Below are 24,448 nucleotides of genomic sequence, written 5' to 3' on the forward strand. Positions count from 1 at the left end.
TTTCTCCCCTCTCTTCCTTTCCAGTTGGAGGCCCTGGAGGTTCTCTCTCCAAAGCAGACTGCAGAGCTGGTGGTGTCACCTCTTCCTGGTCTTCCAGAGAAAGATGTGGTCATCAACAGAGTGTTTGACTACCTGATTGAGTCACCAAAGGAGAGGAGACTCCCTGAGTTCCTGTACCACCTGGTCAAGCTCTCTGAAGAAGTAATACTTTGAGCATAGGATAACTGAATTTCAAACATTAAAAATACTGTATTTCACAATATTGACAAACCTTTTTCTCTGTTTTTCAGATTAAACTACCTTGTGGAATTTACACATCCATGTAAGTCGAGAAGATTAAAATGAATCAAATGATCAAATCTGAAGATCTTTTTCTTTTTTTTTCTTCTTTTTTTTACCTCACAACTCCAAAGTCAAAGCAAATATCTGATGTATGATGTACGTTGTGATTTTGCAATTTGGACTGAAAAGCAGTAAATGTTGTTGCATTTGTGTGTTGGCATACAGTGTCTGCTGAGGGTTTTTGATACATAGTTTAGTCACGTTCTTGTTGTCTGTTGTGTCTCTCAGCTTTGAGCGTCTGTACCAGGCCTTACCGTCTGTACCTCCAGAGATGGAGCCAGTCATCTGGGCCAGCATAGACGACCTGATGCAGACCGCTCCAGAGGGTCAGTCACAGTTAAATTCTTTTATTTAGTTTTCCATATTGACTTTTTTAAATATGCAATCTCTTAAACAAGAATGACATAATCTTATTGATACAACACTGCCACAAAATGAAAACAGAGTTTACCTTGAACCAGAAAGGGTTCTTTGGTTTGTCCCTGGAGAAGAACCGTGTTTGGCTGTTGTTGGAACTCTTTGGTTCCGTATAGAACCCTCTCTGTGGAAATGGTTCTACATGGATCCAAAAAGGGTTCTAGGTAGAACTAAAAAGTGTTCTGCAACAGGGACAAGCCAATTAACTATTTTTGGTTCTAGATAGAACCCTTTTTTCTTAGAGTTCATGGGCTATTTTAAACATAAGTAAGATATTCACATTGCTACCACAAGTTGCCATACAATTAATGAATTAAAATTGTTTTTGGTTTTTGCATTGATTTGGACAGATTGCTTGGCAACGAATGTTAAGGTGAGGATTTATCTCTACATAATACAAATACATCTATCTTTGATTTCTTTTAAATGACCCTGTTATTGACCACTTTGTTATTTGTTGTCTTCTTTGCCTTCTGACAGTGTCCAATAACACCATTCAGTGGTAAGTGTTGTCTTTGACAAGAACATTTAGCTAGATGTTTGACGACTAGTTTTGATATATGCTGTAAATTGTGCTGCTTGAGATTTATTGGCGTAAACTTAAACAATTTTTTTTCTTTCATGGTCTTTTGAAGATTCCAGAGTCTGTGAAGGAATCAACAGGTAACCAGTTACATCACCTGTATCTAAGATCTACCCTGGTCATGATTAATTTAGACAACTGCAATTGCCAGTGATACGAAAATCTGTTAACACTCTTAAATATTTTTTACAGCACTGAATTACAGCGTTACTTGGAAAACTCAACTACAATGGACGTGTCCTGCAATTTCACTCTGGAGGAGTACGCTTGTGTATCGGTTAGTCTGTCACTTCTGCTTTAACTCTAGGCAGAGAAGTACTACAGAATACCCTGGCAGAGCACACATATGTGTGCCTTCATTCATTGACTGTCCCTTCTCTGTCTCTCTTATGAAGCTGGAAAACTTCACCTCACAGCAGCTGGTGTCTCTTCTGAAATGCAAACTGCCTGGAAACGCCACTCACTCTAAAGAGACCTGGAAGCTGCTGCTAACTAAACTGTCCTCTGTCCTGGATGAGGCTCTGGATATGTTCTCCAATATGGTAAGTGTTTCTATTGTCTTTTGAGGCCTTGATTGAAGCTTATTTTAGTAAGGCATCTATACATGTTGAATAAATGGTCATCAATTGTAATAAAATGCTTCTAAAATGCTAAATAATGTTTATAGATGTTTAAAAATTGTCCTCTATTTTGTGGCTATGTCATATGTGTTATCACATTGTTTCTTACAATGACAAATGTCTTTTCTTTTTCCCAAGTCCATGTCAGTGATTGGCCCGTCGGTGTCCCAGGCTCTGGATGTGATTGGAGAGATCCGAGTCTTCAGACTGACTGAGGAGCAGCTGAGAGACAGTGATGTCATCAGGAAGTGGTTCTCTGAGCGTCTGAGAGTGTTCCTGTCGTCTGCATCAGGAGGCTTCCTGTACTGCCTCAGCAGCAAGAACCTCAGCTGTGAGACTTACCAGCATGTGTAAGTGTGGCTCAACACAAATTATGTTGATTTTTCCCCATGATTCTTAACTTCATGATTATTTAATTATGTTTGAAAAACATTTTTCGACATACATAAGCTGCTTTTTTTTGTGTTCATACCTTCTTTCTCGAGAAAATTAAAGATGGCTACCAATGTATTTATTTATTTATTTCAATATCATGTTGTGCATATTTAGCTGATATTCTGTTGCATTTGTTTCTATAGACTGAGGGAGTTTAGTGATCAGTTCCACAACATGGACCAAATGAGACAAGAGCTGGTGGTCAAAAACTTCATCCGCCCATTCCTGTCTAAAATAAACACCACAGGTATGAACACGAGTGGCACACAGAGGGTCTCACAATGGTGGCTTGTTGTTAGTAAACTGTTTGTTGTCAATTGCTATATGCTATATCTTGGTATTCCATCATAACAGTATGTTTTATGTTTCCCCCCTACAGACTCAGGCTGTGTGTCCAGCACTAACAGCAGTGTAGACTGGCTGAAGAGGAACTTGGGGCCGTTTTCAGTCCTCATATCCCTCAAGGACCTGCTGGAACTCAACACAGACTTCTCTCCTGTATGTCTCAATGGCCGCCGACTACGCCACCATGGTTTTATGTCAAATAGAATAGAATCATATCAAAATGTTAAGTCATTCCAGTATTCTATAGAATGATTGATACATCTTCTCCCCTCTGTTCCTTTCCAGTTGGAGGCCCTGGAGGTTCTCTCTCCAGAGCAGACTGCAGAGCTGGTGGTGTCACCTCTTCCTGGTCTTCCAGAGAAAGATGTGGTCATCAACAGAGTGTTTGACTACCTGATTGAGTCACCAAAGGAGAGGAGACTCCCTGAGTTCCTCCACAACCTGGTCAAGCTCTCTGAAGAAGTAATAATTTGTGGATATGTTAAATGAATTTCAAACATTAAAAATGCTGTATTTCACTATATTGATAAACCTTTTTCTATGTTTTTCAGATTAAACTACCTTGTGGAATTTACACGCCCATGTAAGTCGATAAGATGTCTAGAAAGTCCAGAATTGAAAAATGAATCAAATGATCAAATCTGAAGATCTTTTTTTTTTTTTTTTTACCACAGCTCCAATAGTCAAAGCAAATATCTGAAGTATGATGTCCTTTGTGATTTTGCAATTTGGACTGAAAAGTAGTCAATGTTGTTGCATTTGTGTGTTGTCATACAGTATCTGCGGAGGGTTTTTGATGTACTGTATCGTCACGTTCTTGTTGTCTGTTGTGTCTCTCAGCTTTGAGCGTCTGTACCAGGCCTTACCGTCTGTACCTCCAGAGATGGAGCCAGTCATCTGGGCCAGCATAGACGACCTGATGCAGACCGCTCCAGAGGGTCAGTCACAGTTCAATTATTTTATTTGGTTTTCCATATTGACTTTTTAAAATCTGCAATCTGTTAAACAAGAATGACATAATCTTATTTATACAACAAGGTGCCACAAAATGACAAAAGGGTTGACCTTGAACCAAAAAGTGTTCTTTGGCTTGTCCCTGTAGAAGTTTGGCTCTTCTTGGAACTTATTTTGGTTCCATAGAGAACCCTCTCTCTGGAAATGTTTCTACATGGATCCAACAGGGGTTCTATGTAGAACCAAAAGCCAAATAACTATTTTTGGTTCTAAATGGAGGCTTTTTTTCTTAGACTTTATTGGTTATTTTATACATAAATAAGATATTGCTTCAACAAAATGCCATAAAATTAATGAATTAATGTTACAATTGTTGTTGTTTTTTGTTTCGATTTGGACAGATTGCTTGCCAACTAATGTTAAGGTAAGAATTTATCTCTACATAAAACAAAGAAATCTGTCTTTGACTTTTTTCAAAATATATTGTTATTGATCACTTTGTTATTTGTTATCTTCTTTGCCTTTTAACAGTGTCCAATAACACCATTCAATGGTAAGTGTTATCTTTGACAAGAACATTAGCTAGATGTGATACTACTAGATTTGATGTATGCTCTAAATTGTGCTGCTTGAGATTCATTGGCTTAATCTTAAACATTTATTTTTCTCTCATGGTCTTTTGAAGATACCAGAGTCTGTGATGGAATCAACAGGTAACTAGTTACATCACCTGTATGTAAGATCTACCCTGGTCATGATTAATTTAGACAACTGCAATTGCCAGTGATACGAAAATCTGTGAACACGGTTAAATATTTTTTACAGCACTGAACTGCAGCATTACTTGGAAAACTCAACTTCAATGGACGTGCCCTGCAATTTCACTCTGGAGGAGTACGCTTGTGTATCGGTTAGTCTGTCACTTCTGCTTTAACTCTTGGCAGAGAAGTACTACAGAATACCCTGGCAGAGCACACATATGTGTACATTCATTCATTGACTGTCCCTTCTCTGTCTCTCTTATGAAGCTGGAAAACTTCACCTCACAGCAGCTGATGTCTCTTCTGAAATGCAAACTGCCTGGAAACGCCACTCACTCTAAAGAGACCTGGAAGCTGCTGCTAACTAAACTGTCCTCTGTCCTGGATGAGGCTCTGGATATGTTCTCCAATATGGTAGGTGTTTCTATTGTGTTTGGATCAGTGATAAAAGCTTGATTATTGTTTAAAAATGTACATGACTGTTTCCGTATGCTTGCAGATGTTTACAAAAGCCGGAATACTAATTTACGAATACAGCACCATTGTAAACTTTAAATTCACATTGTTTCTTGCAATGACATGTGTATTTTTTTTCCCCAAGTCCATGTCAGTGATTGGCCCATCAGTGTCCCAGGCTCTGGATGTGATTGGAGAGATCCGAGTCTTCAGACTGACTGAGGAGCAGCTGAGAGACAGTGGTGTCATCAGGAAGTGGTTCTCTGAGCGTCTGAGAGTGTTCCTGTCGTCTGCATCAGGAGGCTTCCTGTACTGCCTCAGCAGCAAGAACATCAGCTGTCAGTCATATCAGCACATGTATGTATGGTTGGAGAGTGTTTTAAACTGAGTATAAAGTGTAGTTTTATGCAATTGATATTGAACATATATTATGTTATATTTATTCCTCACAGACTGAGGGAGTTTGGTAATCAGTTCCACCAAATGGACGAAATGAGACAAGAGCTGGTGGTCAAAAACTTCATCCACCCATTCCTGTCCAGAAACACGTCAGGTAGGCCTGTACCAAAAAAAACTATAGAGAAGGGGAATTTTTTTTAAAAAGTAGTAAAATCACAATTTTCTCTGTCTTTTCTAAGAGTTTGATTTTTAATCTATGTTGTGTTTTCACCTCCTGCAGACTCAGGCTGTGTGTCCAACACTAGCAGCAGTGTCGACTGGCTGAAGAGGAACTTGGGGCCGTTTTCAGTCCTCATATCCCTCAAGGACCTGCTGGAACTCAACACAGACTTCTCTCCTGTACGTCTCAATGGCCGCCGACTACGCCACCATAGTTCTAAGTCATTCCAGTATTCCATAGAGTGATTGATACATTTTCTCCCCTCTCTTCCTTTCCAGTTGGAGGCCCTGGAGGTTCTCTCTCCAAAGCAGACTGCAGAGCTGGTGGTGTTGCCTCTTCCTGGTCTTCCAGAGAAAGATGTGGTCATCAACAGAGTGTTTGACTACCTGATTGAGTCACCAAAGGAGAGGAGACTCCCTGAGTTCCTGCACCACCTGGTCAAGCTCTCTGAAGAAGTAATACTTTATGCATAGGTTTACTGAATTTCAAACATTAAGAATACTGTATTTCACAATTTTGTCAAACCTTTTTCTATGTTTTTCAGATTAAACTACCTTGTGGAATTTACACGCCCATGTAAGTCGATAAGATGTCTAGAAAGTCCAGAATTGAAAAATGAATCAAATGATCAAATCTGAAGATCTTTTTTTTTTTTTTTACCACAGCTCCAATAGTCAAAGCAAATATCTGAAGTATGATGTCCTTTGTGATTTTGCAATTTGGACTGAAAAGTAGTCAATGTTGTTGCATTTGTGTGTTGTCATACAGTATCTGCGGAGGGTTTTTGATGTACTGTATCGTCACGTTCTTGTTGTCTGTTGTGTCTCTCAGCTTTGAGCGTCTGTACCAGGCCTTACCGTCTGTACCTCCAGAGATGGAGCCAGTCATCTGGGCCAGCATAGACGACCTGATGCAGACCGCTTCAGAGGGTCAGTCACAGTTCTATTATTTTATTTGGTTTTCCATATTGACTTTTTTAAATCTGCAATCTGTTAAACAAGAATGACATAATCTTATTTATACAACAAGGTGCCACAAAATGACAAAACGGTTGACCTTGAACCAAAAAGTGTTCTTTGGCTTGTCCCTGTAGAAGTTTGGCTCTTCTTGGAACTTATTTTGGTTCCATAGAGAACCCTCTCTCTGGAAATGTTTCTACATGGATCCAACAGGGGTTCTATGTAGAACCAAAAGCCAAATAACTATTTTTGGTTCTAAATAGAGCCTTTTTTTCTCAGACTTTATTGGTTATTTTATACATAAATAAGATATTGCTTCAACAAGATGCCATGAAATTAATGAAATAATGTTACAATTGTTGTTGTTTTTTGTTTCGATTTGGACAGATTGCTTGCCAACTAATGTTAAGGTGAGAATTTATCTCTACATAAAACAAATAAATCTGTCTTTGACTTTTTTCAAATTATATTGTTATTGATCACTTTGTTATTTGTTATCGTCTTTGCCTTTTAACAGTGTCCAATAACACCATTCAATGGTAAGTGTTGTCTTTGACAAGAACATTAGCTCGATGTGATACTAATAGATTTGCTATATGCTGTAAATTGTGCTGCTTGAGATTCATTGGCTAAATCTTAAACATTTATTTTTCTCTCATGGTCTTTTGAAGATACCAGAGTCTGTGAAAAAATCAACAGGTAACTAGTTACATCACCTGTATCTAAGATCTACTCTGGTCTTGATTAATTTAGACAACTGCAATTGCCAGTGATACGAAAATCTGTGAACACTCTTGAATACTTTTTACAGCACTGAACTACAGCGTTACTTGGAAAAGTCAACTACAATGGACGTGTCCTGCAATTTCACTCTGGAGGAGTACGCTTGTGTATCGGTTAGTCTGTCACTTCTGCTTTAACTCTAGGCAGAGAAGTACTACAGAATACCCTGGCAGAGCACACATATGTGTGCATTCATTCATTGACTGTCCCTTCTCTGTCTCTCTTATGAAGCTGGAAAACTTCACCTCACAGCAGCTGGTGTCTCTTCTGAAATGCAAACTACCTGGAAACGCCACTCACTCTAAAGAGACCTGGAAGCTGCTGCTAACTAAACTGTCCTCTGTCCTGGATGAGGCTCTGGATATGTTCTCTAATATGGTAAGTGTTTCTATTGTCTTTTGAGGCTTTGATTGAGGCCTTTTTTAGTCAGGCATAAATGGTTATAAGTATTAATAAAATGCTAATAACAACTTCCCTTTCTTTCCAGTCCATGTCAGTGATTGGCCCGTCAGTGTCCCAGGCTCTGGATGTGATTGGAGAGATTCGAGTCTCCAGACTGTCTGAGGAGCAGCTGACAGACAGTGATGTCATCAGGAAGTGGTTCTCTGAGCGCCTGAGAGTGTTCCTGTCATCTGCATCAGGAGGCTTCCTGCACTGCCTCAGCAGCCAGAACCTCAGCTGTGAGACTTACCAGCATGTGTAAGTGTGTTTCAACAGCTACAGACATTATTATGATTCATGAAACATTTCTCAATAGACATAAGCTGATGTTTATTATTTTCACCTGGACACAAGAAAGATGGCTACCTAAGTTTGTCAACCTTTTGAAATTATGTGTTTTATTGACCCGATATTATATTCTGTTTATTCATACAGTCTGAAGGAGTTTAGCAATCAGTTCAACCACATGGACGTCATGAGACAAGAGTTGGTTGTCAAATACTTCATCCACCCATTCCTCTCTAAAAATACCTCAGGTATACACAAATGTTACACACAGGGGGCAATAAATGCTGCATTGTTTTTTCTTTTGGATGAAAATAGTAACATAGAGCATCGAGTATTCTTATGGCTTTGCTTCCCAAAACTCTGATCAATAAGATGGTTCACTTACAAAGTACACACATCCATGTTCCATAATGTCTCTCCCCCTACAGACCCTGGCTGTGTATCCAGCACTAACAGCAGTGTAGACTGGCTGAGGAGGAACTTGGGACCGTTTTCAGTCCTCATATCCCTCAAGGACCTGCTGGAACTCAACACAGACTTCTCTCCTGTACGTGTCAATGGCCGCCGACTACGCCACCATGTCTTTATTCTTCATTATGATGTATCAAAGGGGTTTTATTGTGTGATGATGCCCACTTTGAGGCCTTAACATATCAGATATACTGTAGATTAACACAGAATTTCAATACTTCTGTAGTTTTATATCTCTTCTCCTCTCTCGCTTCCAGTTGGAGGCCCTGGAGGTTCTCTCTCCAGAGCAGACTGCAGAGCTGGTGGTGTCACCTCTTCCTGGTCTTCCAGAGAAAGATGTGGTCATCAACAGAGTGTTTGACTACCTGATTGAGTCACCAAAGGAGAGGAGACTCCCTGAGTTCCTCCAGCACCTTGTCAAGCTCTCTGAAGAGGTAACAATCGTAAAGGCCTTTTGTTGATAAACCATCATCAAGTTTAATCAAGCTTTTACTCAGCTAAAACAGAAGAATTCCAAGCAAGTGGTTCATCCCATATACTGTACATTCATGGATTAACAATGCTTCACAGTATATTAACAATAGGTACTTTATTTGAGACCTGGAAGCTGTAGATCATAACAGTGTTCATAATCATGACCTACAAAATGTTATACATGACATGACATGACATAAGACATGACATAAGACATGTCATAGAGCATCATGAAACAAAAAGAAAGCATGATTTCATATTTTAATTTGGTAAAATAATAACTTTAATAACTTCATACTTGAGTAAATTAGATTCATTATTCCTCTCAATATCATGGTGTGACTGTTATTCTCTGTCCTTAGACTCCTGTGAGCTGTGAAGCCTACCAGACCATGTAAGTCATCCCAGAGAAATAGATCTATTAGGCTAATCAGTTTCTGGATCTTGTGGTTTGACATGTATTCTCTATCACATGAATAGGTGCATTTTTTGTTATCTATGTTATCTATGTTTTTTGAGAACATTTCATGAAGTCTGTTTGTCGTTGTTGTTTTTCCACAGCTTTAAGAGGCTGTACCAGGCCATGTTGGTGATCCCCCGCGAGATGGAACCAATCATCTGGGCCAGTGTCTATGACCTCACAGAGTCTGCTCCAATGGGTGAGTCAGGAATGCTGTAGCTCCAACACTATTGGTGTAGAGCAGGGGTGTCAAACATGTGGCCTGCAGGCCATTTGTGGCTCGCAGGAAGATTTCAAATAGCCTGCAAGTGTTAGTCTAAATAGAAAATGGTTTAAAACACATCCAACCTGTGTATGCATGATAATGATACTATTACAAATACTGTAATAGCATACAGTATTATGTCTGTGGACTTCCAAACTTTGGAGAGGACAAAAGTGTCCCCTGGGCCAGAATGACTTTGATACCTCTGTTGTAGAGGATCATAGCTGGCTACAGTTCATACATTTGTTATTAATTCATTTCTTATTCTGTTTTTGTATGAACAGATTGCGTTCTGGTACCTCTTGACCAACAGGTAAGTCTCATTTAATGTGTCATTGCAATGAGAACGTATTTTTCTTCCTGTATGAGCCAAACATGGAAATGGTAGCCAGCCATGAATGACAGTGTCATGAGTCAGACAAACTCATTTAATCATTATTTTCTGTTCTTTGCTTTCCAGTGTCCAGTGTCTTCTCACAATGGTATGTTGTTTAATAAGCCACAACTTCATACCCTACCAAATGCTTTTTCTCAGAATGTAGCTTCAACCTAAATCTCTGTATTCCTCTATGTTTTCTCAGAAACAAGAGTTTGCACTGGTGTGGACAGGTAAGATTTCATTCAGACCAGGCAAACGATTGATGCACATTAATCCTGAATGCGACGGTTGTGAGTTGGTGCTCTGACACTTCTGTCTTGTCTGTGTTTTAGCTCTACCCTCCAACAACACCTGGACTCAGGGAACATGACGGGAGTGCTGTGTGATCACAGCATCAAACAGTACGCCTGCTCACAGGTAAGAGTTTGACCATCCTCAGCCAATCAGGTTTGTGTCTTTGATTAAATTATTTGCATCATTTATACAGTATGTTGTACCACTCTTTAATTGTAGTGGCCTTCCTAGAAATCCTCACCAAACAAAATGTGTAATTACAAATTCTGTATTATTTGTACTTTTTGTTAAGTACAATGGAAGTGGTGGCAATTATTAAAATAAACTACTTGTATTGTCTTTAAGAAGCTAAAATGCTTGCTGTCATTTCTAAAGCTCAAAGACCTTACGGCAGAAAATCTCTTCACGCTGCTGAAATGCAAACTGCCAGAAAACGCCACGTACTCTCGGGAGACCTGGAAGCTGTTCTTCACTAAAGCGTCTGCGGTCCTGGATGAAGCCCTGAGTATGCTCTCCAACCAGGTAGATGCATTTTCAATGATATCATAGCTACACTTGTAGACATGGACCCACTTTTTGTCCCTAGAGTTGCCAAATAAGCTAAATATAATTGTTCCTCCTTGTAAACAAAAACTAGATTTTTTTATAAAACTAACAAATCTCATCTTTGTCTTCCCAGTCCATGTCTGTGATTGGCCAATCGGTGTCCCAGGCTCTGGATGTGATTGGAGAGATCCGAGTCTCCAGACTGTCTGAGGAGCAGCTGAGAGACAGTGATGTCATCAGGAAGTGGTTCTCTGAGCGCCTGAGAGTGTTCCTGTCATCTGCATCAGGAGGCTTCCTGCACTGCCTCAGCAGCAAGAACCTCAGCTGTGAGACTTACCAGCATGTGTAAGTGTGTTTCAACAGCTACAGACATTATTATGATTCATGGAACATTTCTCAACAGACATAAGCTGATGTTTATCATTTTCACCTGGACACAAGAAAGATGGCTACCAAAGTTTGTCAACATTTTGAGAATTATGTGTTTTATTGACCTGATATAATATTCTGTTTATTCATACAGTCTGAAGGAGTTTAGCAATCAGTTCAACCACATGGACGACATGAGACAAGAGATGGTTGTCAAATACTTCATCCACCCATTCCTTTCTAAAAATACCTCAGGTATACACAAATGTTACACACAGGGGGCAATAAATGCTGCTGAAGTTTGTTTGTATTCATTGTTTTTTCTTTTGGATTAAAATAGTAACATAGAACATCGAGTATTCTTATGGCTTTGCTTCCCAAAACTCTGATCAATAAGATGGTTCACATACAAACATTAACTACACACATCCATGTTCCATAATGTCTCTACCCCTACAGACCCTGGCTGTGTGTCCAGCATTAACAGCAGTGTAGACTGGCTGAGGAGGAACTTGGGGCCATTTTCAGTCCTCATATCCATCAAAGACCTGCTGGAACTCAACACAGACTTCTCTCCAGTACGTTTTAGTGGCCGCCGACTACGCCACCATGTCGCTATTCTTCATTTTAATGTATCGAAGGGGTGTTATCGTGTGATGATGCCCACTTTGAGGCCTTAACATATCAGATATACTGTAGATTAACACGGAATGTCAAAACTTCTATAGTTTTATATCTCTTCTCCTCTCTCGCTTCCAGTTGGAGGCCCTGGAGGTTCTCTCTCCAGAGCAGACTGCAGAGCTGGTGGTGTCACCTCTTCCTGGTCTTCCAGAGAAAGATGTGGTCATCAACAGAGTGTTTGACTACCTGATTGAGTCACCAAAGGAGAGGAGACTCCCTGAGTTCCTCCAGCACCTTGTCAAGCTCTCTGAAGAGGTAACAATCGTAAAGGCCTTTTGTTGACAAACCATCATCAAGTTTAATCAAGCTTTTACTCAGCTAAAACAGAAGAATTCCAAGCAAGTGGTTCATCCCATATACTGTACATTCATGGATTAACAATGCTTCACAGTATATTAACAATAGGTACTTTATTTGAGACCTGGAAGCTGTAGATCATAACAGTGTTCATAATCATGACCTACAAAATGTTATACATGACATGACATGACATAAGACATGACATAAGACATGTCATAGAGCATCATGAAACAAAAAGAAAGCATGATTTCATATTTTAATTTGGTAAAATAATAACTTTAATAACTTCATACTTGAGTAAATTAGATTCATTATTCCTCTCAATATCATGGTGTGACTGTTATTCTCTGTCCTTAGACTCCTGTGAGCTGTGAAGCCTACCAGACCATGTAAGTCATCCCAGAGAAATAGATCTATTAGGCTAATCAGTTTCTGGATCTTGTGGTTTGACATGTATTCTCTATCACATGAATAGGTGCATTTTTTGTTATCTATGTTATCTATGTTTTTTGAGAACATTTCATGAAGTCTGTTTGTCGTTGTTGTTTTTCCACAGCTTTAAGAGGCTGTACCAGGCCATGTTGGTGATCCCCCGCGAGATGGAACCAATCATCTGGGCCAGTGTCTATGACCTCACAGAGTCTGCTCCAATGGGTGAGCCAGGAATGCTGTAGCTCCAACACTATTGGTGTAGAGCAGGGGTGTCAAACATGTGGCCTGCAGGCCATTTGTGGCTCGCAGGAAGATTTCAAATAGCCTGCAAGTGTTAGTCTAAATAGAAAATGCTTTAAAACACATCCAACCTGTGTATGCATGATAATGCAACTATTACAAATACTGTTATAGCATACAGTATTATGTCTGTGGATTTCCAAACTTTGGAGAGGACAAAAGTGTCCCCGGGCCAGAATGACTTTGATACCTCTGTTGTAGAGGATCATAGCTGGCTACAGTCCATACATTTGTTATTAATTCATTTCTTATTCTGTTTTTGTATGAACAGATTGCGTTCTGGTACCTCTTGACCAACAGGTAAGTCTCACTTAATGTGTTATTGCAATGAGAACGTATTTTTCTTCCTGTGTGACCCAAACATGGAAATGGTAGCCAGCCATGAATGACAGTGTCATGAGTCAGACAAACTCATTTAATCATTATTTCCTGTCCTTTTCTTTCCAGTGTCCAGTGTCTTCTCACAATGGTATGTTGTTTAATAAGCCACAACTTCATACCCTGCCAAATGCTTTTTCTCAGATTGTCGCTTCAACCTAAATCTCTGTATTTCTCTGTGTTTTCTCAGAAACAAGAGTTTGCACTGGTGTGGACAGGTAAGATTTCATTCAGACCAGGAAAACGATTGATGCACATTAATCCTGAATGGGACAGTTGGTTGTGAGTTGGTGCTCTGACACTTCTGTCTTGTCTGTGTTTTAGCTCTACCCTCCAACAACACCTGGACTCAGGGAACATGACGGGAGTGCTGTGTGATCACAGCATCAAACAGTACGCCTGCTCACAGGTAAGAGTTTGACCATTCTCAGTCAATCAGGTTTGTGTCTTTGATTAAATTATTTGCATCATTTATACAGTACGTTGTACCACTCTTTAACTGTAGTGGCCTTCCTAGAAATCCTCACCAAACAAAATGTGTAATGACAAATTCTGTATTATTTGTACTTTTTGTTAAGTACAATGGAAGTGGTGGCAATTATTAAAATAAACTACTTGCATTGTTTTTAAGAAGCTAAAATGCTTGCTGTCATTCCTAAAGCTCAAAGACCTTACGGCAGAAAATCTCTTCACGCTGCTGAAATGCAAACTGCCAGAAAACGCCACATACTCTCGAGAGACCTGGAAGTTGTTCTTCACTAAAGCGTCTGCGGTCCTGGATGAAGCCCTGAGTATGCTCTCCAACCAGGTAGATGCATTTTCAATGATATCATAGCTACACTTGTAGACATGGACCCACTTTTTGTCCCTAGAGCTGCCAAATAAGCTAAATATAATTGCTCCTCCTTGTAAACAAAAACTAGATTTTTTTATAAAACTAACAAATCTCATCTTTGTCTTCCCAGTCCATGTCTGTGATTGGCCCGTCAGTGTCCCAGGCTCTGGATGTGATTGGAGAGATTCGAGTATCCAGACTGTCTGAGGAGCAGCTGAGAGACAGTGATGTCATCAGGAAGTGGTTCTCTGAGCGTCTGAGAGTGTTCCTGTCATCTGCATCAGGAGGCTTCCTGCACTGCCTCAGCAGCAAGAACCTCAGCTGTGAGACTTACCAGCATGTGTAAGTGTGTTTCAACAGCTACAGACATTATTATGATTCATGAAACATTTATCAACAGACATAAGCTGATGTTTATCATTTTCACCTGGACACAAGAAAGATGGCTTCCAAAGTTTGTCAACATTTTGAGAATTATGTGTTTTATTGACCTGATATTATATTCTGTTTATTCATACAGTCTAAAGGAGTTTAGCAATCAGTTCAACCACATGGACGACATGAGACAAGAGATGGTTGTCAAATATTTCATCCACCCATTCCTCTCTAAAAATACCTCAGGTATACACAAATGTTACACACAGGGGGCAATAAATGCTGCTGAAGTTTGTTTGTATTCATTGTTTTTTCTTTTGGATTAAAATAGTAACATAGAGCATCGAGTATTTTTATGGCTTTGCTTCCCAAAACTCTGATCAATAAGATGGTTCACATACAAACATTAACTACACACATCCATGTTCCATAATGTGTCTACCCCTACAGACCCTGGCTGTGTATCCAGCACTAACAGCAGTGTAGACTGGCTGAAGAGGAACTTGGGACCGTTTTCAGTCCTCATATCCCTCAAGGACCTGCTGGAACTCAACACAGACTTCTCTCCTGTACGTGTCAATGGCCGCCGACTACGCCACCATGTCTTTATTCTTCATTATGATGTATCAAAGGGGTTTTATCGTGTGATGATGCCCACTTTGAGGCCTTAACATATCAGATATACTGTAGATTAACACAGAATTTCAAAACTTCTATAGTTTTATATCTCTTCTCCTCTCTCGCTTCCAGTTGGAGGCCCTGGAGGTTCTCTCTCCAGAGCAGACTGCAGAGCTGGTGGTCTTGGCTCTTCCTGGTCTTCCAGAGAAAGATGTGGTCATCAACAGAGTGTTTGACTACCTGATTGAGTCACCAAAGGAGAGGAGACTCCCTGAGTTCCTCCAGTACCTTGTCAAGCTCTCTGAAGAGGTAACAGTCCTGAAAGCCTTTCGTTGACAAACCATCATCAAGTTTAATCAAGCTTTTACTCGGCATAAAAACAGTGAATTCCAAACAAGTGGTTCACCCCATATACATGTATATTGGATTAACAGTGCTACACAAAATTTGAACAATGGGTACTTTATTTGAGACCTGGAAGCTGTACATCATAACAGTGTTATAATGTTCCCACAAACATGACATAACAAATATCATGTAACATACAGTAGGACCTAATTAGAGACCGTTTGAAGTGAGATGGGGAAACTTGCTGTTATTTGTGCCATGCCATAGAGAACGTGTTCCCTAACATGTCAACATGGCCTCAGATAAAAGATAATGATTTATTTAAGTCATTCCAAACTTTTAATCAATATAGGTTTTCTCCTCCTTTAATAACTTCATACTTGAGTAATTTACATTCATTATTTTTGTCAACCTCATGGTGTGACTGTGTATTGTCTATCCCTAGACTCCTGTGAGCTGTGAAGCCTACCAGACCATGTAAGTCAAACCAGAGAAAATAGATCTCTTAGGCTAATCAGTTTGTGGTTGCTGTGCTTTAATGTATATTCTCTGTCAGATAAATGAGTGGATTTTTTTGTTATCTATGTCTTTTGAGAACATTTCAAAAAGTCAGTTTTGTCTTTGTTGTTTTTCCACAGCTTTAAGAGGCTGTACCAGTCCATGTCGGTGATCCCCCGCGAGATGGAACCAATCATCTGGGCCAGTGTCTATGATCTCACAGAGTCTGCTCCAATGGGTGAGTCAGGAACACTAACACTAACTACAACACTATAGTTGTAGAGGATCATAGCTGGCGACAGTACATTCATTTGTCATTCACTAATTTCTTATTCTGTTTTGTATGAACAGATTGCGTTCTGGTACCACCTGACCAACAGGTATGGTTGACATTTGTTTTTATTCCTGCATGACCCAAACATGGAAATGGTAGCCAGTCATGAATGACAGTGTCATGAGTCAGACAGACTAACTTAATCATTATTTTCAGTTCTTTGCTTTCCAGTGTCCAGTGTCTTCTCACAATGGTATGTTGTTTAATAAGCCACAACTTCATACCCTACCAAATGCTTTTTCTCAGAATGTAGCTTCAACCTAAATCTCTGTATTCCTCTATGTTTTCTCAGAAACAAGAGTTTGCACTGGTGTGGACAGGTAAGATTTAATTCAGACCAGGCAAACGATTGATGCACATTAATCCTGAATGCGACGGTTGTGAGTTGGTGCTCTGACACTTCTGTCTTGTCTGTGTTTTAGCTCTACCCTCCAACAACACCTGGACTCAGGGAACATGACGGGAGTGCTGTGTGATCACAGCATCAAACAGTACGCCTGCTCACAGGTAAGAGTTTGACCATCCTCAGCCAATCAGGTTTGTGTCTTTGATTAAATTATTTGCATCATTTATACAGTATGTTGTACCACTCTTTAATTGTAGTGGCCTTCCTAGAAATCCTCACCAAACAAAATGTGTAATTACAAATTCTGTATTATTTGTACTTTTTGTTAAGTACAATGGAAGTGGTGGCAATTATTAAAATAAACTACTTGCATTGTTTTTAAGAAGCTAAAATGCTTGCTGTCATTTCTAAAGCTCAAAGACCTTACGGCAGAAAATCTCTTCACGCTGCTGAAATGCAAACTGCCAGAAAACGCCACGTACTCTCGAGAGACCTGGAAGTTGTTCTTCACTAAAGCGTCTGCGGTCCTGGATGAAGCCCTGAGTATGCTCTCCAACCAGGTAGATGCATTTTCAATGATATCATAGCTACACTTGTAGACATGGACCCACTTTTTGTCCCTAGAGTTGCCAAATAAGCAAAATATAATTGTTCCTCCTTGTAAACAAAAACTAGATTCTTTTATAAAACTAACAAATCTCATTTTCGTCTTCCCAGTCCATGTCAGTGATTGGCCCGTCGGTGTCCCAGGCTCTGGATGTGATTGGAGAGATCCGAGTCTCCAGACTGACTGAGGAGCAGCTGAGAGACAGTGATGTCATCAGGAAGTGGTTCTCTGAGCGTCTGAGAGTGTTCCTGTCGTCTGCATCAGGAGGCTTCCTGCACTGCCTCAGCAGCCAGAACCTCAGCTGTGAGACTTACCAGCTTCTGTAAGTGTCAGACTTCAATGTTTCGTCCTCATAACCTCAGCCCATGTGTCAGTTTTAATGTCATAGAAAAGTCTCATTATTGTCACACCATGTGTCAAATGTTTACAATATGGTGAGAGATGATGCCCCTCCTCTCAATGTTGTGTCATCTATTGACAATTCCAGGGTGAAGGAGTTTGGGGACCAGTTTGGTCACATGACTGAAAAGCAGCAGCACCTGATCCTGAAAGAGTTCATCCAGCCCTTCTTGTCCCGCTCCAGAACAGGTATCCATCAACTACTACATTTTCCCAGTACATTTAAGATCTGCTGTATATATATATCTGTATATATCTTTATGTTTCCATTTGGTTCTCCCCCCCCCCCCCCCCCCCCCACAGACACTGGCTGTGTGTCCAGCACTAACAGCAGTGTAGACTGGCTGAAGAGGAACTTGGGGCCATTTTCAGTCCTCATATCCCTCAAGGACCTGCTGGAACTCAACACAGACTTCTCTCCTGTACGTCTCAGTGGCCGCCGACTATGCCACCATATTGCTATATATGTTTTTGATAAATTATGCAATAAATGGGCACCCAGATTAAATTGCAGGTCATTTTAGTTTCAGTTTCAGTTTTTTTTATTTATTTTTTTATGTTGCATCACTCTTTTCCAGTTGGAGGCCCTGGAGGTTCTCTCTCCAGAGCAGACTGCAGAGCTGGTGGTGTCACCTCTTCCTGGTCTTCCAGAGAAAGATGTGGTCATCAACAGAGTGTTTGACTACCTGATTGAGTCACCAAAGGAGAGGAGACTCCCAGAGTTCCTCCAGCACCTTGTCAAGCTCTCTGAAGAGGTAACATCTCCCCTTACATCAAGTAATTCTTCAAAGAGACCATAAATAATATACTGTATATACATGTTCACCATAACCCTCTTGCATCTTCTAGGGAAATATCACCTGTGCCACCTACAAGATCATGTAAGTTGTAAATGTCGATTTGTATCTGAAGATTGTATCTCACATTTCAACTCCAAATAATGACTTCCCATGAATGGCCATTGTAAAACCAAATTTAAACCAACTCTTGGTTATTTTTAATCACAGTTTCTACCGACTGGATCAGGCCATACCCTCAGTTCCTATGGACATAGAGACAGTCATCACCTCCAGCAAGACGGCCTTACTGCAGAGAGTCCCAGCAGGTCAGAGGGGAATTTTAGACACTGAAACACTCTCTTTGGATGTTCCTTTTTTAATGCATTCATACGGTTGTTATAACGTGACTTAGATATAAGTCATAATGATATGAAATAATGTGTGTAGGTTAATCTAGGTCACATGGATGTTTTTAGTTTTTTTGCCATTAATCGTTTATGAAGCATGACACACTGAAATCTTACAAGAGGCATTTTCCCCCCTACCAGGTTGCATTGTATACAGTGGAGAGGTGAGTATGTAATTAAGTTTAGCCTTAGGCTGACATGTATTTCCTCAATGTGATGTTTTCATTTGTCTTGGCACTGCGTATGTTATTGAATTATTATTTTTTTCTGCCCTTAGTGCAACATCACCCCAGTTAATGGTAAGTGCCATTCAATTAACTTCTAATGACTATTGATTGATTATTGATTGATTATCATTGATGATCATTCATTCATCTGTACTCTGTACTGTGTCCTTTTCATCACAGAGGAGGATGTTTGTGCTGGTGTCACAAGGTGAGTTACTCAAGCAATTTTAAACACAGTAAATTGTTCTCAAACAGTCCAAACTATTTATGATATACCTTTTCATTTATTGAAATATGTATTTTATTTCCTTCAGTACTGCACTACAGCAACTACTTGATGGGACGACCAGTGGTGCTCTCTGTGACTTCAGCATTGAAGACTTCGCCTGTGCTTCGGTATGATGTCTCTATGACGGTCATGTTGTTGTTCGAAGAGAACCAAGAGTCTTGGGATGTATCACTAATTACCTCTCTCTCTCACTCTCTCTCTCTCCCTCCCTCTATCTCCCTCTCTCCCTCCCTCCATCTATCTCTCTCTCTCTCCCTCTATCTCCCTCTCTCCCTCCCTCTATCTCTCTCTCTCTCCCTCCCTCTATCTCCCTCTCTCCCTCCCTCTATCTCTCTCTCTCTCCCTCCCTCTCTCTCCCTGCCTCTCTCTCTCACTCTCTCTCTCTCTCTTTCTCCCTGCCTCTATCTCTCTCTCTCTCCCTCCCTCTATCTCTCTCTCCCTCCCTCTCTCTCTCTCTCTCGTTATTTACGGTCCAGCTGTCAGCGTTGACGGCCAAGGACCTGGTGACCCTGCTGAAGTGTAAACTCTCAGGCAACGCCACCCACTCCAAACAGACCTGGAAGCTGTTCTTCTCCAAAGCCTCTGTGGTGCTGGACTCTGCTCTGGACCTCTTCTCCAACACGGTGAGAAGAGACTACAGTATAATCAATTCCAAGCTAATCACGTGTAAACACGAAGACTATAGCTTCATAATAACCGCATTTAGCTCACCCATTTATCCTTTTGATCTTGATTTTATTGCCTGGCAACTGTAGGGTTATACATGTGTGTCTTGTCCTCTAGACGTTGGATCCCAGTAACCCAGCGGTCTCCCTGGCCCTGGACGCCATCGCGGAGGTGAGACTGGACAGCTTCACCACGGCCAGCCTGAGAGACCCCGCCTTCATCCAGCGCTGGTTCAACAGCAGGCTCCGCCCCTTCCTGCCCGCCATGTCTGTGGACTTCCTGTCCTGCCTCAGCAGCAAGAACTTCAGCTGCCAGACCTACCAGAGCATGTGAGTATTATTGTCTGTCTGTCTGCCTGCCTGCCTGCCTGCCTGCCTGCCTGTCTGTCTCTGTCTGTCTGATGTTGTTACCTGTCATGCCTTTGAATTAACCCTACGGTTCCTTAGCAACCACCACTCACCTCTGACATCTGACCTTTCACCTCTCTCTTCAGTCTGCAGATCCTGAGCAACGACCGCTCAGCGATGGGCCGTTCCCGCCAGATATCTGTTTATACACTCTTCATCGAGGTCTTCCTCACCAGGAACGGCACATCAGGTAGTCTGTTTATACACTCTTCATCGAAGTCTTCCTCACCAGGAACGGCACATCAGGTGGTCTTCCTCACCAGGAACACATCAGGTGGTCTTCCTCACCAGGAACACATCAGGTGGTCTTCCTCACCAGGAACACATCAGGTGGTTCAACACGGTCGAGTCTCACTGTTGAAGGATGAAGACGCCTTGTCTAGAGAGAGAGAGAGAGAGAGAGAGAGAGAGAGAGAGAGAGAGAGAGAGAGATTGACACTTATAGTTCAAGTTCAGGTGTATTTGTCGTTACATCATATACAAGTACACAACGCAAAAAAATGCTGAAGGCAGAGCAGCTCTACAACGTCAACCAACAACACAACACAGCGGAATAAGCAAACATGGAAACATAAATATAAGCACTAAAAGTAGTAACAGTAAATGACAGTAGATACAGTCAAATAAAATGTTCAGAATATACAATATTATTCCCTATTATTATTATTATCTTTATTATTGTCATTATTATTCACTGGTAACACCTACTGTACTTTATTTTTAATAGTTTTATTTCTGCTCTATTGTATGTAATGTTCTTGGTGGATTGCAGACCCCAGCTGCAGCGCTGATACCCGTGACAGTGGAGACTGGCTGGAGAAGAACTTCAGAGCCTTCTCTGCCTTCTCCACGTTCGTAGACTTCCAGAGGCTGCGCGCAAACTTCTCTGCGGTACGCACTTCACTGCATGTGCACATGCGCATTAACCCGTAACTGTGTCTGTTGCTCTGGCCGTAACTGTCTCTTGCCCTGTTGTAACGGTGTCTGTAATTGTGTCTGTTGTCCTGTTGTAATAGTGTCTGTGTCTGTCGTTCCGTTGTAACAGTGTCTGTAACTGTGTCTGTTGTCTTGTTGCGATCGTGTCTGTTGTCCTGTTGTAACAATGTCTGTAACTGTGTCTGTTGTCCTGTTGTAACAGTGTCTGTAACTGTGTTTCTTGCCCTGTTGTAACAATGTCTGTAACTGTGTCTGTCGTCCTGTTGCGATAGTGTCTGTAACTGTGTCTGTCGTCCTGTTGCGATAGTGTCTGTAACTGTGTCTGTCGTTCTGTTGCGATAGTGTCTGTAACTGTGTCTGTCGTCCTGTTGTGATAGTGTCTGTAATCGTGTCTGTGGTCCCATGGTCTGTTGTGCAGATGGAGGCCCTTCCCCAGCTGACAGTGAGGCAGCTAGCAGAGGTCTCCTCCACCCCCGGCCAGCTCACCTCTGCTGTGGACGTCAACACGCTGATGAGCCACGTTCCCGACCGGCTCTTCGCCTCCTTCTTTGATGACCTTTCTCCTGCCATCACAGTAAGAAGAGCACCTCTATCTGCCCAAAACCGAGAAGGATTACCGTTACCGCCATTATGTGGTCCTCTGTGGCTCAGTTGGTAGAGCATGGTGCTAACAATGCTAAGGTTGGGCGTTCGATTCCCGCTGGGACCATACATACTGAAACATGCACCCGCTGCAATGTAAGACGCTTTGGATAAAAGTTAAATGGCAGATATTATTCTCTCCCTCCTCTTCTGACCTCTCTCTCTCTCTCTCTCTCCTCTCCTGACCTCTCTCTCTCTCCTCTCCTGACCTCTCTCTCTCTCTCTCTCTCTCTCTCTCTCTCTCTCTCTCTCTCTCTCTCTCTGTTCGTAGGGTCATGAGAGTCTGTTGCCGTCGGTGGTGCGTTCGGCCATGCTACAGCAGGTGTTCGATCGCGCTAACCTCTCTGACGCCGCTGTGAGCGACCAGGAGGTTTCTGTGTGGCTCCGCAGCAGACTCCGCCCTCTGCTAGCCAACCTGTCCCCGCTCCACGTCGCCCCCTTCTTCAGCGTGGTCGCTCAGAGGAACTGCAGCACCGAACAGCAGGCGTAAGACTGAGTCACAGTATTTTAAATTGAGTTGCTGGTTGTTATTGACACGCAAGCTTCATCTGTGTGAAATACCAGGATATTACAGTGCCAGTGGGTGTATCTCACAAAAGGAGAGAGAGACAACTTGAATGTTAAATGATGATTCGAGGAATCATCAGAATATAATGTGCTTTTTTTTGTCAGAGTGGAGGTTCTGAACTCTACCCTCTCCACTCTCCATGACGACACACAGACAGGGATCTACAACCACATCTTACAATCACTCAAAGGTGCTGTACATATCCCATATATATAAACCTTAACCCTAATCCTAACCCTAACCCCAACCCCAACCCCAACCCTAATCCTAACCCTAACCCAAACCCTAACCCAAACCTGGTGTACTGTTATGAACTTACAAAGAAACTTTTGATGTCATGCACAGTATTTGTTTGTTTTTTAAACCAATTCTTGCTTTGTTTTTTAACACATTTTTATTGCATTTTCAGATGTTGTCAGACAACAACTACAACAACAACAAAGTTATTTTTTAAACATACAATTACTGTGATTCAGGAATTGTGATTCTCCAGTTGATTGTCATTTGACCCACCTTTAGAACCTTCCCCGCTGCGTTGCTATGGGGACAACTACAACCGCAGCTTCTACGCGTTCCTGGAGCAGTCCTTCCTGGGTTTCCAGTTCCCCAACCTGACCACATTCCTCTCCCTCATGCCCCAAAGCACCATGGGCCAGGTGAGAGAGGAAAAAAGGGAGGGGAAGGACGGAGGGAGGGAGGAGTTTGAGAGGGAGGAGAGGGAGGGAGGGAGGGAGGGAGAGAGGCAGGGAAGGAGGGAGGAGGTTGAGAGGGAGGAGAGTGAGCAAGGGAGGGAGGGATAGAGAGAGAGGGAAGAGAGGGACAGAGAAAAGGAGGAGGTTGAGAGGGAGGGAGGGAGGGAGGGATAGATAGAGAGAGGGAGGGAGGGAGGGAAGGAGGGAGGTGAGAGGGGTATATGAAGAAGATGATGATGATGGTGATGATGGTGATGGTGATGATGATGATGACGGTGATGATGGCAATGATGATGATGATGATGATGGTGTTTTCTTCCTCTCTCGTCTCGTCAGCTGGTGAACTCTCTGCCTCCCTCTGACCTGGGCAGCTTCCTCAGACGGCCGGGGGTTGTCGACGACGACACGCAGCTCTGCCAGCTCTACGGAAACTACGCCAGGACACCAGAGTTCCTAGAGAATGTACGTAGACACACACACACACACACACACACACACACACACACACACACACACACACAGACCACAAACATCCAATCACACACAGACAAACACACACACACACACACACAGACACAAGCAAACACACACACACACACCGACCCTGCTCTCTCTCTCTACAGGAGGCGGTCCCTGAGGCTGTGAGGAGGCCCACGCTGCCCTGCGTCTGGCCCTCGGCCCTCAGCAGCAGCCAGAGGTCGGAGGTCAACGCCTGGTTTGACGTGCGGCTGAAGAACTACCTGGCCTTCCTCACCAAGAGCCTGGTGACCTCCGCCGAAGTGCAAAGCGCCTCCTGTCTGGCCTTCCAGAAACTGTAAGTGTTTATCAGTGTCATGAACAAGGAGGAAACTGCTTTATTACATATAAACACTAGAGGGAGCCAAATCAAACAAAAAAAATCTAATCAAATCAAATGTTATTTGTCACGTCCATCACATACAGCCCTAGTTGATATAGTTGATGGAGTGAAATGCTTTGAGTTCTTGCTCCTCGATCAACACCGGTCAACGAATCAACAATCCAATATAATATAGTAATAATAAAACATAAATATATATATTATAATAACACAATAATATAGTCATAATAAAAGCAAGCGATTGCTCCATGATGTCCTAATTGT

General features: G+C 41.7%; 1 protein-coding gene across 7 annotated transcripts in view; it reads left to right on the plus strand.

The window, feature by feature from the left end:
- Positions 1 to 24,448, plus strand: part of mslnb (mesothelin b) — a 61,064-nt gene that overhangs the window by 22,475 nt on the left and 14,141 nt on the right. For 4 of the 7 annotated variants that reach the window (XM_083694067.1, XM_083694070.1, XM_083694069.1 and 1 more), the window contains 83 exons: positions 25 to 201; positions 291 to 322; positions 571 to 668; positions 1,110 to 1,132; positions 1,240 to 1,261; positions 1,395 to 1,422; positions 1,535 to 1,619; positions 1,738 to 1,884; positions 2,101 to 2,312; positions 2,541 to 2,644; positions 2,777 to 2,895; positions 3,028 to 3,204; positions 3,294 to 3,325; positions 3,583 to 3,680; positions 4,098 to 4,120; positions 4,228 to 4,249; positions 4,382 to 4,409; positions 4,522 to 4,606; positions 4,725 to 4,871; positions 5,059 to 5,270; positions 5,366 to 5,466; positions 5,593 to 5,711; positions 5,811 to 5,987; positions 6,077 to 6,108; positions 6,364 to 6,461; positions 6,879 to 6,901; positions 7,009 to 7,030; positions 7,163 to 7,190; positions 7,303 to 7,387; positions 7,506 to 7,652; positions 7,762 to 7,973; positions 8,151 to 8,251; positions 8,432 to 8,550; positions 8,732 to 8,908; positions 9,311 to 9,342; positions 9,510 to 9,607; positions 9,958 to 9,986; positions 10,134 to 10,155; positions 10,255 to 10,282; positions 10,385 to 10,469; positions 10,722 to 10,868; positions 11,026 to 11,237; positions 11,416 to 11,516; positions 11,721 to 11,839; positions 12,021 to 12,197; positions 12,600 to 12,631; positions 12,799 to 12,896; positions 13,246 to 13,274; positions 13,422 to 13,443; positions 13,543 to 13,570; positions 13,677 to 13,761; positions 14,014 to 14,160; positions 14,318 to 14,529; positions 14,708 to 14,808; positions 15,013 to 15,131; positions 15,313 to 15,489; positions 15,974 to 16,005; positions 16,167 to 16,264; positions 16,378 to 16,406; positions 16,517 to 16,553; positions 16,653 to 16,680; positions 16,783 to 16,867; positions 17,120 to 17,266; positions 17,424 to 17,635; positions 17,801 to 17,901; positions 18,016 to 18,134; positions 18,291 to 18,467; positions 18,562 to 18,593; positions 18,720 to 18,817; positions 19,040 to 19,062; positions 19,176 to 19,197; positions 19,306 to 19,333; positions 19,440 to 19,521; positions 19,891 to 20,037; positions 20,198 to 20,409; positions 20,574 to 20,677; positions 21,260 to 21,378; positions 21,842 to 21,997; positions 22,337 to 22,551; positions 22,738 to 22,823; positions 23,153 to 23,289; positions 23,662 to 23,787; positions 23,949 to 24,139. In XM_083694067.1, the coding sequence (XP_083550193.1) occupies positions 25 to 201; positions 291 to 322; positions 571 to 668; positions 1,110 to 1,132; positions 1,240 to 1,261; positions 1,395 to 1,422; positions 1,535 to 1,619; positions 1,738 to 1,884; positions 2,101 to 2,312; positions 2,541 to 2,644; positions 2,777 to 2,895; positions 3,028 to 3,204; positions 3,294 to 3,325; positions 3,583 to 3,680; positions 4,098 to 4,120; positions 4,228 to 4,249; positions 4,382 to 4,409; positions 4,522 to 4,606; positions 4,725 to 4,871; positions 5,059 to 5,270; positions 5,366 to 5,466; positions 5,593 to 5,711; positions 5,811 to 5,987; positions 6,077 to 6,108; positions 6,364 to 6,461; positions 6,879 to 6,901; positions 7,009 to 7,030; positions 7,163 to 7,190; positions 7,303 to 7,387; positions 7,506 to 7,652; positions 7,762 to 7,973; positions 8,151 to 8,251; positions 8,432 to 8,550; positions 8,732 to 8,908; positions 9,311 to 9,342; positions 9,510 to 9,607; positions 9,958 to 9,986; positions 10,134 to 10,155; positions 10,255 to 10,282; positions 10,385 to 10,469; positions 10,722 to 10,868; positions 11,026 to 11,237; positions 11,416 to 11,516; positions 11,721 to 11,839; positions 12,021 to 12,197; positions 12,600 to 12,631; positions 12,799 to 12,896; positions 13,246 to 13,274; positions 13,422 to 13,443; positions 13,543 to 13,570; positions 13,677 to 13,761; positions 14,014 to 14,160; positions 14,318 to 14,529; positions 14,708 to 14,808; positions 15,013 to 15,131; positions 15,313 to 15,489; positions 15,974 to 16,005; positions 16,167 to 16,264; positions 16,378 to 16,406; positions 16,517 to 16,553; positions 16,653 to 16,680; positions 16,783 to 16,867; positions 17,120 to 17,266; positions 17,424 to 17,635; positions 17,801 to 17,901; positions 18,016 to 18,134; positions 18,291 to 18,467; positions 18,562 to 18,593; positions 18,720 to 18,817; positions 19,040 to 19,062; positions 19,176 to 19,197; positions 19,306 to 19,333; positions 19,440 to 19,521; positions 19,891 to 20,037; positions 20,198 to 20,409; positions 20,574 to 20,677; positions 21,260 to 21,378; positions 21,842 to 21,997; positions 22,337 to 22,551; positions 22,738 to 22,823; positions 23,153 to 23,289; positions 23,662 to 23,787; positions 23,949 to 24,139 (8,255 nt within the window). The remainder of the gene's footprint in view (positions 1 to 24; positions 202 to 290; positions 323 to 570; positions 669 to 1,109; positions 1,133 to 1,239; positions 1,262 to 1,394; positions 1,423 to 1,534; positions 1,620 to 1,737; positions 1,885 to 2,100; positions 2,313 to 2,540; positions 2,645 to 2,776; positions 2,896 to 3,027; positions 3,205 to 3,293; positions 3,326 to 3,582; positions 3,681 to 4,097; positions 4,121 to 4,227; positions 4,250 to 4,381; positions 4,410 to 4,521; positions 4,607 to 4,724; positions 4,872 to 5,058; positions 5,271 to 5,365; positions 5,467 to 5,592; positions 5,712 to 5,810; positions 5,988 to 6,076; positions 6,109 to 6,363; positions 6,462 to 6,878; positions 6,902 to 7,008; positions 7,031 to 7,162; positions 7,191 to 7,302; positions 7,388 to 7,505; positions 7,653 to 7,761; positions 7,974 to 8,150; positions 8,252 to 8,431; positions 8,551 to 8,731; positions 8,909 to 9,310; positions 9,343 to 9,509; positions 9,608 to 9,957; positions 9,987 to 10,133; positions 10,156 to 10,254; positions 10,283 to 10,384; positions 10,470 to 10,721; positions 10,869 to 11,025; positions 11,238 to 11,415; positions 11,517 to 11,720; positions 11,840 to 12,020; positions 12,198 to 12,599; positions 12,632 to 12,798; positions 12,897 to 13,245; positions 13,275 to 13,421; positions 13,444 to 13,542; positions 13,571 to 13,676; positions 13,762 to 14,013; positions 14,161 to 14,317; positions 14,530 to 14,707; positions 14,809 to 15,012; positions 15,132 to 15,312; positions 15,490 to 15,973; positions 16,006 to 16,166; positions 16,265 to 16,377; positions 16,407 to 16,516; positions 16,554 to 16,652; positions 16,681 to 16,782; positions 16,868 to 17,119; positions 17,267 to 17,423; positions 17,636 to 17,800; positions 17,902 to 18,015; positions 18,135 to 18,290; positions 18,468 to 18,561; positions 18,594 to 18,719; positions 18,818 to 19,039; positions 19,063 to 19,175; positions 19,198 to 19,305; positions 19,334 to 19,439; positions 19,522 to 19,890; positions 20,038 to 20,197; positions 20,410 to 20,573; positions 20,678 to 21,259; positions 21,379 to 21,841; positions 21,998 to 22,336; positions 22,552 to 22,737; positions 22,824 to 23,152; positions 23,290 to 23,661; positions 23,788 to 23,948; positions 24,140 to 24,448) is intronic. The other 3 variants (XM_083694068.1, XM_083694072.1, XM_083694071.1) reach the window with 3 other exon arrangements.

This window comes from Argentina silus, assembly GCF_951799395.1.
Source record: "Argentina silus genome assembly, chromosome: 22".
NCBI lineage: Eukaryota > Metazoa > Chordata > Actinopteri > Argentiniformes > Argentinidae > Argentina > Argentina silus.